This window comes from Nannospalax galili, unplaced genomic scaffold (assembly GCF_000622305.1).
Source record: "Nannospalax galili isolate Female #2095 unplaced genomic scaffold, S.galili_v1.0 scaffold1086, whole genome shotgun sequence".
NCBI lineage: Eukaryota > Metazoa > Chordata > Mammalia > Rodentia > Spalacidae > Nannospalax > Nannospalax galili.
The window spans coordinates 1,126,511-1,143,016 of record NW_008354345.1 but is presented as its reverse complement, the minus strand read 5'-3'; the positions used below and the strand labels follow the sequence as shown (position 1 = coordinate 1,143,016).

Here is a 16,506-nt window from a genome sequence, read left to right as displayed (position 1 = left end):
TATTGCCTGCATGTAGGTAAGTGCACCCGTGTCGTGCAATGCCCACAGAGGACAGAAGAGGCTGTCGGATCCCCTAGAACTGGAGTTACGGACAGTTGTTAGCTGCCATGTGGGTGCTGGGATTCAAACCCAGGTCTTCCGCAGAACTTTGAGTATTCTTAACCGCTGAGCCATCTCTCCAGCCCTGACTCATATATTTTTTAAAATGACATAGAATATACTAGAAATTGAGAATATAAAAGAAAAAGTTTGATGTGGCCCAGGAAATAAGAACATATAATTATTTAACAGCAAAAATTGATGTAAAATTCTGGGTGTGGTGGCATATGCCTTTAGTCCTGGTGCTGGGGGAGGCAGGCAAGGTCAGCCTGGTCTACACAGGCAGTCCCAGGTAGGATGGGGCTACAGGGAGACCCTGCCTCAAAAAAAAAACAAAAACCAAAAACCAAAAATTGTGTAGAATTGATGCTTTAAACAAAAGGCAGGAAATCCTTTTTTAAGCATCAAAGAGTACATTGGACCTAGAATTTCATATTTTAGTCAAAGTTTTACATATTGGTATGTAATGTATCACATTTAAGCAGTTTGAACAAGAATTACTTAAAAGAATATTCTAATCCTGAAGATGCTGCATGAGATTTGTTTAAAAACAAAAGAGGTGAAGAAAGTACTTGGTAAAATTTGCTATTGTCTTGAGCATAAGGGCTCTAGTGGGGGTGGGAGGCTATGGGATGGTACCATCTGGGAAGCTGGTATATAGTTGAATAAGATGGTTTGGGATATTGACACACACATACATACACAAAATCAACAAATTTTAAAAATGTATTATATTTGAGGAGGAAGCATGGAAATTTATGTCATGTTACTTAGTAGAGGTGATAAACATTACCATTGAAATCTACCCGATGACTTTATAGACATACACAGGCGCCAAGTATCCAAGTGCAACCGATTATGACTAGTAATAATCAGATACATACAGATTAGAGATGCATGCGCCAACATCTCAGTGTCAGTAGCAAAAACAATGAGTCTTTCTGCAAGGAACAATATACTCTAAAATGAAATGGGGATCTTTTTTAAAGGTTAAAAACGCATTCAATTTTATGTCTTACAGGGTTTATACTGAGTTCAATATTGTATAACTGTATTAACTCAACTGTGAACCTAGAAACTTGCACCCACTTGTGAAAGAGATGTACTCTTGCTCTGGAATGTGTTACTGAATATGTTAAAGCTGTAGTGAAATGCTTCTTCTAATCATATAGTTATTAAAAATTTTAAAAAGGGATAGCAAAAATAAGAAAGAAGAAAAAATAGCCACACTATGAAATCTAAAATTTTATATGAAATCCAAGTCATTTCAGCTAGCGGAGAGTGTAAGGGGGCAGAACATAGGACCCTAGAACACATACCCAAACCTGGCTGAACTGACAGCACGACGCATGTACAAAAGTAGGCAAATTATGAACAGCAGCAACGTGCTCAGCCCAGTGTCAGGCCACCAGTCTGTGAGGCAGCTCAACCACAACTTCATGCGGTGGAAGGTGCAGAACTTCTCCCTGAGGCATTAATTCACTCCTTTCATGAAGGTTCTGCCCTCGAACCTTCCAAGGGCCACACTTTCTCTCACAACTGCTTTGATGTTTATGATTCAACATATGGATGTGAGGAGACATAAAAACCCAGATTGTGCCGGGCGTGGTGGCACATGCCTTTAATCCCAGCACTTGGGAGGCAGAGGCAGGTGGGTCTCTGAGTTCAAGGCCAACCTGGTCTATGCAGTGAGTTCCAGGCCAGCTGGGGCTGCAGAGAGACCCTGCCTCAAAAAGACAAAAACCAAACAAACAAAAACCCAGATTGCAAGAACACGGTACACAGAAAATATAAACACGGCAATTTAAAATGTTTAAGGAGGTGTTAAGAAAAAGGGTCTAAATTGGTCTAATAAATATATGCGGTAAAAATATATCTAAATATATGAACATGTACAAAGAATGGAAATGAGAACAATTGCTATTTCCATGATAGAAATTTTCAGTTTGATATTAGATGATCTCTGTAGCAGAGATACTTGTATTGGAAGTTTCTCATGATAAAGAGACAAGAAGATATAATGACTTGAAAGTTCTTGTACCCGTACAGGCCAAATAGACTTAAAGAAAGATCATTAGGGCTAGAGAAAGTCTCTACTTGTTCATGTAAGTGATTAACAGCATAGAGGATAAAATGGTTATTATTTACTTAGTATCTTCAAAACACATTTAAAAAATCAATAGAACTACTATTATGAAAAGAAATCTTAATATCTCTGTTAATTCTGATAGAACAAGTGGTCGAAACTTTCCAGGATACAGAAGATCAGAATAACACAGTGAATAAGGTTGATCCCTTGGACACAAAGAATTCTGTAACCAACATTTCAAAGAATGTGCATTTTTCAAGTAAATGACTAATAATATGACAGGAGATCAAAAAGCTTTGAAACTTTTCAAGAGATAGATGTTCTGCAGACTGTTACAGTGTAATTATGATTAAAATGATCTTTTGAAAAAGCTATTAAGACACCGCAGAGTGCATGTCTCTGGATAGGATTCCTGTACTAACCCTCACCCACCCAGGGCTCAGGGACCATTGCAGAAGAGGGGGTGGAAAGATTGTAAGAGCCCGGGGTTGTGGATGAGCACAAGGAAACAGTTTTCCAGGCTTCTAGGAACTTGCTCATACAAACTTACAGTAATGGTGACAGCATGCACAAGACCCATGTAAACTCAAACCAGACAAAAACCCAACATAGAACTGGGGAAATGTGCAGGAGGCCCCAACCTTAGCCAAGGAGCAATGGGCAATTAGTTGATTCTTACTGGGTAGGAGGAGTTGTCTTCTTTAAGGGAGAGACTCTAGACAGGCCGGCTAGACCCCAGTGGATGAACCTGCACTGAGGGACTTCTGGGGACACTAACTTGACTCCACAGGCCTTAACATATATGACAGAATTCATGAAATCCTGTGAGTGGGCTATGGGGGGGTGCAGATAGGGGAGGGGTTCTAAATATGATTAAGATACATTGTATGGGAGCTAGAGTGATGCTTCAGCGGGTAAAAAGTACTGTACTGATTGCTTTTGCAGAGGACCCAGGTTCTATTCCCAGAAGCCACGTGGCAGTTAACCATTTATTACCCCAGTTCCAAAGGTTCTGATGCCCCCTTCTGACTTCCATAGGCATTGCATGACATGGGTGCATTTACATGCATGCAGCCAATACACTCATATACATAAGATAAAAAAGAAAGAAAATATTTTTAAAAAGATATATTACATGAAATGTACAAAAATTCAATGAAATATATTGAAAAAATAAATTAAAAACTTTTTCGTATATTTAGAAATAAACTTACTTCTAAATAACTTGTGTATTAATGAGGTAATCAGGGTGAAATTTTAAACTCAAGTCTAGAATTGATAAGCTGTGGAACAGAGAATATTCTTCTAAAACGTTGGGACTTACAGCTTGTTCTGAATGCAGTCTGAGAAGCTTCCATACTTGTCCTAATGAAGGAAAGGGCCGAAAAACACTTTGGGGGCCCTAAGAAAGCTGAGGACACACAGCAAACCATTTTTCTCTCTCTGTGACTGGTGAGAAGGGCAGATGAGTTGAGGGAATCACAACTTACCAGACACCATAGAGTTGAGGCCAAGGAGGAGCCAGTGCCAGGGGCACGAAACCTCCCCTGTAATTAATGGCTCAAGGCGTATGTGCATAAGGCTACAGTTAGAAACTCTGGGAGAAGAGAGAGTCCAGTCAAAGTCTCGGCGTGTTATGAATTTTCTAAGTGTTTGACTAGATTTTCATAGTAAATCTTGGAGAAAAATCCTTTCATGAGGATTTTGAAATGAGGAGAACTCATTATGGTTTATTTGTTTGTCTCTTGGTGTTTTAATTTATTGTTTTATGTGTATGTATGTGCATGTCTGTGTGAATGGATCCTACATATCTGTGAGTGCCTGCAGAGGCCAGAAGAGGTGCCAGATTCTCTGGAGCTAGAATTATAGGTGATTGTGAGCCTCCTAATGTGGATGCTGGGCCCTGAGCCTGGGTCCTCTGGAGGAACAGTATGAACTTTTAACCACCGAGCCATCTCTCTAGCTCCTCTTTCTTGATTTTTTTGAGAAAGGGTCTTGTTACGTAGCCCAGGTTGACCTTGAACTCACAATCCTGCTTCACAGTCCTAAGTGCTGGGAATGCATAGGTACACCACTAAACTCATCCCTGTCCTTTTTGTTTAAAAATGTATATTAGTGTTATGCCTGCATGTATGTAAGTTCACCCATGTCATGTCCTGCATTACCCACAGAGGAGACAGAAAAGGGTGTCAGATTCCCTGGAACTGGAATTATGGACAATTGTTAGACACCATGTGGGTGCTGGGATTTGAATCTGGGTCTTCTAACTGCTGAGCCATCTTTCCAGCCCCTCTCATCATGGTTCTTACTGGGCCTGCTTTTCAGGAGAAACTTTATGAAGTGGGGTACAGGAATGAATGAATATTGAACACTAGTCAGTTCTAGCCTTCCATGCGACAGAAAGGAAATACCCAACTCCAGCCCATTCTGACCACCTTGTACCACTTAAGGATGGGATGAAAGAAGGAGCTAGGGATCACTTGAGAAATCACAATCTTAATGTAAAGGCTCATAGAAAGCGTCCCTTGCCCCACACCTTATGACTACATTGTCACAGGTCTTTTCATTGTAACTTCTTTTGTCTAGTGTATCTCATGTGGATACTAATAAAAATTATGAGCCATCTAAAGGCAATAAAGAAAACTTGAAGAGACATTATAATCAGGATACAGATTTATACCTGGTAATAATGCTGGAATTGTCATACTGGAGATTTAGAACAAGTGTGAGTATTACTGTAAGAGATCACATGGTATGAGAGACAGCATGCCAGAGCAGATTAGCTGTGGAAGCAGAGAGGGAGATCTAAGAAAGACTTGAAGATAAACGCTTTATAACAAAATACTGCCACAGAAAGAGGGATGCTGGTCCTGGGCTTAAGGAAAGAATCTGAGTTTCAGGTGTATTAGCCGAACTCTAGAAAGTTAAAATGTGAAAAGAACAAAGACCGAAAAATGAAAATCCTCCAGATCTAAGATCATGGGACAAGTCTAGACAACAAAGCATCCACGTCCTAGGGGAGCTGGAGGACAAAGAATGGAGCTGGTCGAGGGAGTATTGGGAGTAACACTGGCTGAGAATTTCTCCCGAAGAAACAAATACTTCTGTGGGACAAAGGTGAGAATTACATGTGTGTTCTCAGAAGCCAGAGAAGCAAGAAAAGTCCAGAAGGAACCATATAAGGCATTGAGAGAAAAATTATCCACCAACATGGAATTTTGTACCCTGATAAATTATCCATCTAAAGTGAACAAATTAGCTAGGCATGTAGCTTCCTTGGTAGAGTGCACGCATGAAGCTCTGGGTTCAATCACCAGCACTGCGTACAACTTAGTGTGGCAGAAGATACCTGTAATCCTAGCACTCTGAAGGTAGAGGCTCTCTGAATAGTGGATTTGGGGCCAGCCTGGGCTATATTGAGACCCTGTTGCAAAAATAAGTACAGAAAGGAAAAAACTGATAAAGCAGTTTCATAGTTTCTCAGACTAACAAAATTGAAGGAATTAGTCACCAGTAAGTCTACCTTTGCAAGATGTTAAAAGAAGTTCCTTAGGAAGAGGGGAAAAACTACACATTAGAAACATAGATGTAGAACGAGCAAGGAGTAAGTGAAGACGAAGTAAAAGCGATTAATTTTCTTACTCTTGACTGATCTAAGAGATTAATTTCTTAACAGTGGGATTAGCCGCCATGTATCTTGTATGCTTATGTGAGAATCTTAAGCAAATGCTTACCTGTTTGTGTAGGTAAGTGAAATGCTTGGCATCAATGATACAACTGGGGGTGGGGGACACATAACATCACTTGGGTGCTATAAGGGCGTCCTAGGACCTGGGAAGGGGCGCAGTGTTATTTGAAATAAACGAGTTAGAATTAGTTTTAAATATGTATTTCAAACACTGTGAAAAAAACTAAAAGATTAAATAAAATGGTTATGGTAAGAAAGTGAACAAGTGAGGGTTTACCGACAGTTTTTAGCTGCTGGTAGAGGGAGAATCAGTTTTCTTTAAGGGTGTGATGCCAGGCTGGTTGACCAGACTCCAGGGGATGTACCCACACCCATGAGAATTTGGGGAATGTAAATTAGACTCAGTAGGACTCAAAAATAATAATAGAGGGCATCAAATAGGGTAGGGGGGTGGTAAGTGGGGGATGGAGATGGGTGAGGGCCTGAAATGTTCAAAATGTGTTGCATGAAATTCTCAAAGAATCAATACAATTTTTTATTATTTTAATGAAAAAATAAATAAAATAATGTAAAATATTTAATTAGGAGTGCTAAAGGCAGAAAAGCAGTGGAAGCAAAATCAGGAGCAACCGATAGAAAACAGTCTTGAATACAGCATCAATCCAACTAGACCAGTAATGGCTTTCAACATCATCACAAATACACCATATGAAAGACTGAGATTGTCACAGTAGTTCTGAAAACAAGACTCAGCTCTGCTGTCTGTAAGAAACCCACTTTAAGTAAAACATACGTATAAATAAAAAGTAAACAGAAAGAAAGCATTCTGTATATTTTGAAACCAAAATGAGTTTAGAGAAACTGTGCTCAGACAGAAAAAACTGTAGCGCAAACAATGATTCTTTAAGGGGCTCCATTAAAGGCAATCAATTCTGAATATATACATAGCAGTCTTTAATGTGTTTGCTTATAGGAGAGCAAATTACTAAAAATAAAAACTGGTAGATAGGTGAGAAAAAGAGATGGCTCCTTGATCAGAAAGCGACAGATCCAGAAGACAGAGACAGATAGGACATAGTTGGTCTCAACCACGTTATTAACAACATGGATATAATCACCCGCTACAGGTCACTACACCCAACAACAGTGGAATGCACATTCTTCTTTAATTCACCTGGAACAGTCACCCATGGAGATAACACTTCCACTTTTGAAGCCGTAAAACATACCCCAACCCATGAAAAGGAACAGTGACTGAACAGTCCCTGCTCTTGGACCACAGTGGGATTAAGTGGGAGACTGAGCATTATAAATTATTGAATGATCCATAATACATGAATAACTGACAGACTTCTAAACAACATGTATCAAAGAAGAAATTTCAAGGAAAAGTAGAAACTATTTCAAACTAATGAAAGTAAAATAAACTTTATCAAAAATTGTAGATGAATCAAAAGTAAAAAATAGATGAAAGTTTATAGCATTGAAAACATTTAGTAGAAAAAAAGAAAACTATAAAATGAATATTTAAGGTCTGACATTAGGAAATGAGCAACAAAAATTAATTTCAATTCAAAGTAAGTAGAGGAAAATAAAAAATTAAAACAAAAGTCAATGAAATTGAAAACAGGATTTCAACAGAAAAAGTCAACAGAAGCAAAAGCGAGTTCTTTAGAGATATCAGTTTCTAAGCTTTTAACTGGATTAACATTCAGATTCCACCAAAATCCAGCAAGTAATTTTGTAGACATTAACAATTAGATTTTAAAGCGAGTATATATGATGAGGAAGAGGATCCAGGACGGTGAATGAGATACTTCAAGGTTTGATATGTAACCATAGTCATTGTGGTAGTTTGTAGCAGAGAAAGGATAGACAAATAGAACAAAGAAACAGAACAAAGAGTGCAAAATAGATCCACTTAAACAGTATCAACTGATAAACACTTTGTCTCATACCAAGACAAAGGAACAAAGGAAGAACAATTAAGATTAAGGAGTCTTTTCATCTACTTGCAAAAGGGTGACTCTACCTATGCTCGAACCTTATACATTTCACAATTAACTCAAAAGGGGCCACAGACTTAAATGAAATCTTCACAGCCTGGGATCTGATGTTTTCTTTAGGTGCAATTCCATGGGCATAACCCATGAAGAAATAACTTAATTAAGCTTCATTATGATTAAGAACTTCTGATTTGGGGCTGGAGAGATGGCTCAGCAGTTAAGGGCACTGACTGCTCTTGCAGAGGACCCAGGTTTTATTCCCAGCACCCACATGGTGGCTATGAACCATCCTTAACTCCAGTTCCAGGAGAATCCAAAGCCCTCTTCTGACCTCCTCAGCATTGCACGACATGGGTGCACTCACATACGTGCAGGCAATACACTCATGCATAAAATAAAAGTAATAAATAAAAAATATATTTAAAAAATAGAACTTCTGATTTGTGAATGACACTATCAGGAGAATTGATAAGCTGACTGATTGGCTCAGAGAGTAAAGATCCTTGCCTGCAAAAACCTAGAGATCTGAGTTTGATCCCCAGATCCCATGTAAAAGTGGAGGGAGAAAACTGACTCCATGAAATTGTCCTCCAATCTCCACATTTGCGATAATGTGCACATTGTGCACATGCATGTTTGGGCAAGTGGGTACACATATACACACCAATAATAATAAGAAGAAATAAAGTGTTCTAAAAGTTAAAGAGAATAGAGAAGCCATAGACAGGGAAAATGAATTTTTCAAAGAAGTATCTGCTGACATTAAAAAAACCCTTAAAACTCACATAAGAAGACAACTTGCTCAGGAAATGGGTTGTAATAAACTAACAACGTCTTTCAAGAAGGTATGCAGGTGACAAAGTCATGAAAAGATGCTCCAAATATTATGTTATCAGGGAAAGGTAAGTTGAAATGAGAATGAGAGATTGCTAAAGAGCCACCATAATAGTCAAAATCTGGAGCCCTAAAATAGCCAAACGTTTCTGAGGACTAAGGAGCAACAGGAACTCTCACTCATCGCCAGTAGAAATGTTTGGCACAGCTGCTTTGGAAGGCTGTTGGACAGCGTCTCACAAAGCTAATGTTTTTACTATGTAATTCAGTAATCATACTCTGGCATTTGGAAGTTAAGGTAGCAAAAATCTGTGTCTATACAAAAACCTGTACACAGAAGTTTCTAGCAATTTTAGTCATAATTTCCAAAATGTGAAAGCATGTGTCCTCTAGCTCTATGGTTTAAGCATGGTTTAGTGAACTATGGGGTTATTAACTACTAAAATGAATGGGGCAAAACTGAAAACCGGAAGAGCTGAAGCACACCATTAAGCGACAAAGCCACTCTTATAAGGCTGATTTCAATCATGTGGCAGCTATAAAAGGCGTAACCATGGAGATTGTCAAAGAATTACTGGTTGCCATGAGTTGGCTAAATGGATAACCTGGCAGAGCACAAATGATCTTTAGGTAAGAAAAACATTCAGTATAATTTCACAATGATCACTCCGAGTCATTATGCGTTTGTTAGGTTCAAGCCCCTGAGTGAATCCAAATGACAGATACGGACTTTCAGCAACTGCATCACGTCAATATAAACGCATCATTTTTTTAAAGCACTAATCTAGTGGGAGGATTCTTATAATGGGAAAGGTTATGTGCCTGTTGGGGGAAGGGCATAAGGAAAATACTCGTATCTTCCACTCATACACGTTTGTGGAGGGAACAAGACTAAACACAGGGATAATTTTGCCTTTGACTTATTACGGTCTGGGGATGATAATACGATACTTTTGTACTGTTAAATAATTTTATTATAGTTCAGAGGCGCAACAAATCGGAAGAGGGTGGATGAAAAGTGGAAAGGTCGAATACATTCTGGCAGGTTCTCTGTAGCCTAGTTAGCTCAATGCAGTGATTAAGGGAAAAGTATCACCATGCATCAAAGTATATTGCTATGTGCATGCATTCAACATCCAGTTCATTCTTAGAAGTTTCTGCCCACTGAGTCTGTGGATGCAAGTCTTGAGTGTGTGTGTGTGTGTGTAGACTTCAAACAGTGTGAGAACGTGATGATTGCTAGGTCCTGAGTGATTGTGTCTGAAGACAACTTTCAGATACACAAAGAAAACAACAGTTAGTAGTCCAGTTATAAATGCTTGCTTCCCATACAACCTCGACAGCACTGGTATTATGAACATCTGCAGTTACTTTAGTAATGTAGGTCAACATTGAGAAGTTAGAATTTGGAATAAGATTGCCTCCGTTTAGATGGTGTTTCACCACTTACAGGCTTTGAGAACTAAGGACAGCCATTTTCTCTGGGTATACCTTAAGCTTTTACCTTATCTATAAAATGGAGATAATAATATCTAGGGGGTGAAATTGATAAGAAGCCCATTAACAAAGACAAAATAGACCAGTGCCCAGCGTATAGTAAGTGCCTAATAAATGCTAATGATTATTGTTACTGTTTTTCCTGTCTTCTTGATTAGGCTGAAGGTGATGTGACTTTTGCACACTGCTAACTCCCAGTCTCTTCTCCAGATACTCTGTAGAAGATGCTGGTTTGCTATCAAGTGCAAATGCAATCCCTATCACCCTAGAAAATATGATGTAATTGAATCATGTTAACCAACACCGCTTCTTGTAACTCTCATTCTGCTTAAACATTACTCAAGTATTTCATCAGAACAGATTTTTCCAGAAGTCACTGAAAACAAACAGACTTCATGTTCTCTGGGCAAAGTTAAAAGCATTTTACAACATTTTCACCATTAAATGTTAGTTCTGTGGTCTGTATTCAGCTGTCTAACACTACAACTTCAGTTAAGTAACTTAAAATACTGGTGAAAGGTGACTACTTGATTTCTCTATTTCCTCAAGACTTGCTTTGCAGGGTTTAGAAGCTTTATCTTGAGTTCAAGTGTTTTTATTTTGCAAGGTAAGTGGATTTCAGGCAAATCTCTCCACTTCATCGGTTCTCAGCTTCCTCGTATCATGCTGCTCAGGGGATTCTGGCTCCTGTTTGTAAACTTGCCCGTGTCATTTGTTATACCAAACCTTTGTGACAGAGGTAAAAGGCAAAACTGTCCCATTCACTTATTTTCAGATGAGAGAAATTAAATGGCTTTACTAAGTTATTAGCTGGGCCTTTTAATTACTGCTAATTTCTCTCTCATCACACCATGCTACTTCTGTTATGAGAATTAAATGCAGAGAAAAGAGTAAGTAAAGATTTTTCAGTAAGTCAAGACGGCAAAGTGGCCTACCAGACATTAATCTTCCGAATTTGTAGTGAGTCTAAGAGTATTTTTACATATCACACAACCTCTTTTAACTATATCCATAATTATTTTTTAGTCCATCAAGAAGCAAAGAAAGGGTATCAAAGTATTTCTAATTTTCCAATATTAATGAACTTGCAAACTTCAGAAATACCATGCAAGGAAAATCTCACTCAGATTTAAAGATGTTTAAATCAAGATACATATCATGTTATTAATATTTTATATTTGAATAAAAATTCCAACTTGAAATACAGTATTTTTGAAATGGCCTGTTTCTGTTTCTATAAGTAATAACCCTGTCCACCTATTTTAGTTTGGAAACACAACACTCAGTATACCTTGAATCCATCGCAGAGTCTCCTTGGTTCTTTTTCTGGAGGTTCCGGCTCTGCTCCTTTATTTGAATGCTGAGTTTGGTCCATGATGAACTGCAGACGTGACAGGAGTGTTTTCAATTACCAGTGATGATGCTTCCTTTGAAATGATCACCTAACCAGTGAGGAAAAAGTGTCATTTATTTCACTTTCACAATGTACAATTTAGAAATGAGAAAACCCACAAGGCCAATACCAGCCAGTTCATCACTGATATTTATTAAGAGCTTACTATGCCACTGGGCATGGTGGAGCACGCCTTTAATCCCAGCACTCGGGAGGCAGAGGCAGAGGCAGGCGGAGCTCTGTGAGTTCAAGGCCAGCCTGGTCATCTGGGGGTACAGGGAGACCTTGTCTCAAAAAGACCGAAAAAAAAAAAAAAGCTTACTATGCCCCACCCACTGGGGTAGGTAAATGCTGAACCCAAAATTGGAAAAGAAAACTAATCACATATGTATCTCGGTTAGGGAGTGAATTTACAGAGAGAAACATGAAATAATAAACAATATATTTTCAGAATCTGAGCAAATCATTAAATGATAGAAATTAAGACTTTGTATATCATTCCACACAATAGGTATGAGATTTGTGAAAGAAAAAAATGTGCATTTCACTTGTTTTCATAATTTTATGCCTTGCACACAACATATACTTGATAGACACGGAAAAATAAATCTTGCTGAACATGCAGCCAGAGTGTTGAAAGACGGTTTCCAGAGAGGACACCAGTGGAAAGAAAGGTGAGTAGAGTTTGGATTTGCTGAAGAGCACAAAATATGTTCTAAGGATCTCAGACATGGGCCATATTTGACTAACCTCAATATTTAAAAAAATATTTTTTATTTTATGTGTATGAGTGTTTTGCTTGCATGTATTTAAGTGCACCATGTGCGTGCAGTGCCCGTGGAGGCCAGAAGAGGGTGTCTAGTCCCTGGAACTGAAGTTTCAGATGGTTGTTAGCAGCCATGTGGGTGCTGGGAACAGAGCCCAGATCTTCTGCAAGAGCAGCCAGTGTTCTTAACTGCTGGGCTATCTCTCCAGCTCCTACCCTTGATATTTTTTGTTTATTTTCCTAGAGAAAAGAGACTTGAAAACATAAAAGATTAAAAATAATAAAAAATTATCCTCTAAGTTTTATCACCTTATTCAGAAATATGATATGAATTTTAAATAGACTACATACTATTTTCCTTTGTAACACACATAGTTGCATTACCAAAGACAATATTGTCAGTGCTGTCTTCTGATTTTTTACACAGCTGCATATACTGAACTTTATTTTAATGAAATTCTCTTCATTTTTCTCATGGTTACATGGTGTTGATTGTCCATAATATAGTAACTTGTTGACAAGCAATTGGACTGCATCTAATGAGTTAATAGTTGAAACTTATTTTTGAATTGTCATATATGTAGGATAGATTCTTATACATATTTGATATCAAACTATTAGAGTAACTATAAGAATTATTAGGTCCTAAGGGCTGGAGAGATGGCTCCATGGTTAAGAGCACTGGCTGCTCTTGTAGAAAATGGGCTTGGTTTTCAGCATCCACATAGTGGCTAATAACCATTTGAAACTCCAGTTCCAGGAGATCCAAATCCCTCTTTTGGTCTCTGCAGGCATTGCATGTACTCATGCACTTACATACATGCAGGTATACACATACTCATACACATAAAAATAAATAAATTTTTAAAAATTTAAGAAATAATTATTGCATCTGTTTTTAAGAGTTGGAAAATAACTCAATTTCTTCCTTTAATTCCATTTTTATATTGATTTACATGCTTTTCAGTGAGATGTAGCAATATATACTTATTCACACATGTGCATAAATACATATTTATGTATCCAAAATATCTGCAGATGTGTCTGAGTATAATTTGTTGTAATGTATCAGTTATACAATATATTTAATATATGTTAAATGTACAGTTGATTGCCATTATTTAGGATAGTTACAGTCTATAAAGTTCATGAGAACACAGAATTAGTAAATGCCTAAACATTGATCCTAGAGGACATTTAAGGATAGACTCCTATATGCCTTCTGTCACATTTTTACTGATAGACTAGTAACCTTTTATTTCTCATAAAAGATACTTTATTCAATATACATTTGAGTCATTAACATTGAATCAGAGGAGCATAAAACTCCAGTTCTAGTCTGCCAGAAGGTTATTTAACAAAAGCATTTAGTTTTGGTTTTGGTCAGGCACTCTTGAATTAAAGAACTGTGGACTGGACTTCACCATGGTTTAAAGAGTGAACTCAGCAACAAAAAAGCACAAAACTGCAGAGTATTTTCAACACACACACAGACACACACACAGACATACATAGACACACACAGACACACACACAGACATACATAGACACACACAGACACACACAGACACACACACACACAAACACACACACACACACACACACACACACTACTGTGCCAAGGACACCTGTTTACCCTGAAAGAGAAGACAGAGCCTTACCTTGTATAACCATCACTTGGGAACCTGCTTGGTCATGTTTGTTATTAGCCACAAAACCCAGCGTGGTTGATTACTGTTATAAACAAATTTAGTGAGTAGGAAATTTGCTGAAACAGAATCTATAAGTAATGAGGGTCAGCTGTATATAGTACCCACTAATTTTTCTTTTTTCCTTGTGTGTGTAAGTGTGGACACATTCATGTCTATGAAGATGCAAAGGTGTATGCAGGTGCGTGTGTATGCGCTTGTGCATGTGGTGGTCAGAGGATGACCTCAGCTCTTGTTTCCCAGGGGCTGTCCACCTTTTTCCTTGTTCTTGTTTTGTCTTTGGTTTTTTGAGATGAGTTTTTGCCAGCCTGAAACTCATCAAGTAGGAGCCAGCTTTTTTTCTTTTTTAAATTTTATGTGTTTGAGTGTATTGCCTGCATGTATGTAAGTGCACCTATGTCATGCAATGCCTGCGGAGGTCAGAAGTGGGCATTGGATCCCCTGGAACTGGAGTTATCATTGGTTGATAGCTGCCATGTGGGTGCTGGGACTCGAACCTGTGTCCTCTGCAAGAGCAGCCAGTGCTCTTAACCGCTGAGCCATCTCTCCAGCCCCAGCTTTCTTTCTTTTTTTTAAAAGTTGGGGTCTACAGATTGAGTTCATGTCCTCTGTTCACAGGGCTAGCTTTTTGCTCTCTACACTATCTCCGCAACTCACATACATTTGAAATTTATTCACCATATTATAAATACAGAAGTCTGTTAATGTAGAATCCATGGTTATTGCTGATCTTGGTGGTGGTTGCCTGTAATCCCAGGAATTGGGAGTCAGAGGCAGAAGGATTGAGAGTTAAAGTTCAGCTTGGGCTGTATAGAAGGTTCTAGGCCAGTCTGACTATAAGATTCTGTATTTAAAATCTCTCTCTCTCTTTCTCTCTCTCTCTCTGCCTGTCTACAGATATGTATGTATGAATGTGTGTCATATATAGTGGATAATATGTAAATGAATAAAATACCAGATTATTATCACTTATGTAAATGTGAATATATATAAACATACACATTCATGCAGAAATGCATATGAAGGTATAAATACTCAGCACAAACTTGGAAAGACAGGACTCTTTTCCACTTTTGATGAGGATTAAATTGTTAACAGTGATTACAAGTAATTTAGCAGTTGCAGTGTCAGTCCAGGCTGGATATAAATGACCTACTTTCTTGTACCTTGGAATTTGAACCTTTATTTGGAGGTGTGCAACATATTTTTCCCTGACTGTGTTGTTTCTTAGCTATAAATGATTTGTATGAATAGTCAGGGTGAAGAATTTACAGACAGATGAGCACAGGCATTTCAGCCTGCCTTGATAAAGAAAAGCAATGTCTTCCAGCTATGCTGGGGTGATATAGGGCAGATCCTTCCTCTTCTGTTTCTGTGTGTCTGACTTTTACTATTCCTAGGTCAGAGGAACGCAAGGAAGACAAGGGACCATGTGTCTGTGGGACTGAGGAGGAGGGAAAACCCACCTTCACATTTCCTGGAAGTAAGGGGAATCACAGCCCACACTTATTTACAATAACAATTTTGTTGCATATATGTAGGAAACCAGGATGCCAGGCCCTAGGGTGAGGTGAGCCTAAAACTTATAGTCCAGGCTGCATTCTCTGCTAAAGGGAGGGGCACTGAAAACATTGGCTCTGATAATCCCTGTCTTGCAGAACACTGCCAGACTGACAGGAGGAAGCTGCCTGGTCATACGTGCAGACTCCCTACTCTGTGGGAAAGCGTCTTGGTCAACAACCCTTAGCTCATCTCCTTGTCCTAAATGAATAACTCAGCTATCCCTGGCTAAGAGATTAGGCCAGGTTAAAGGTTTACCCCTGAGCTAAAAGCTAAAAGTTCACCATGTTTTTAGCTCTAAGAAAAAGAAACACTGTGGCCAGTAAATTGCTGGATGGGCATGGAAGATACAGGTCCCAGAGTTTGACTCTGTCGCTGATCTGACCTTCTGCCCTGAAGTCAGCAGTTCCCCCGCTAAGCAAAGCAAACCTGAGTCCCTACACATACACATTTGCACGTTGAAGAAGAAAATGAATTCTAAAATAAATCATCCTGTTGGGAAGATACAGGTCCCAGAGTTTGACTCTGTCGCTGATCTGACCTTCTGCCCCGAAGCCAGCAGGTCCCCCGCTAAACAAAGCAAACCTGAGTCCCTACACATACACATTTGCACGTTGAAGAAGAAAGGGGCATTTATGGAGCTCTCTTCTTTTGCCAGGAGTTGTGCTAGTCAGTTGTAAAAACCATGTGATTGGAGGTAGAGGGATCAGGAAAACATCTCACTCTCCTCATTCAGAGGCACACATCGGACAGAATCTGGTGGGATGCTGAAGTGGTTCTGAGACGCTCTGTTTCCCTGTGTGTATCATCTGACTCTCCAGCTTCCATTGTCCAGGTCAGACGAAACCAAAGAAGTGGGAAGTGG

At 38.8% G+C, this 16,506-nt stretch overlaps 1 protein-coding gene across 1 annotated transcript in view; it reads right to left on the bottom strand.

Moving 5' to 3' along the window:
* LOC103748814 (solute carrier organic anion transporter family member 1B2-like) overlaps positions 1 to 11,735 on the bottom strand; it is a 63,008-nt gene extending 51,273 nt beyond the window's left edge. The window contains exon 1 of the mRNA XM_008851601.2: positions 11,505 to 11,735. Coding sequence (XP_008849823.2) covers positions 11,505 to 11,588 — 84 coding nt within the window. The 5' untranslated portion in view covers positions 11,589 to 11,735. The remainder of the gene's footprint in view (positions 1 to 11,504) is intronic.
* Between the last annotated feature and the right edge of the window lie 4,771 nt (positions 11,736 to 16,506).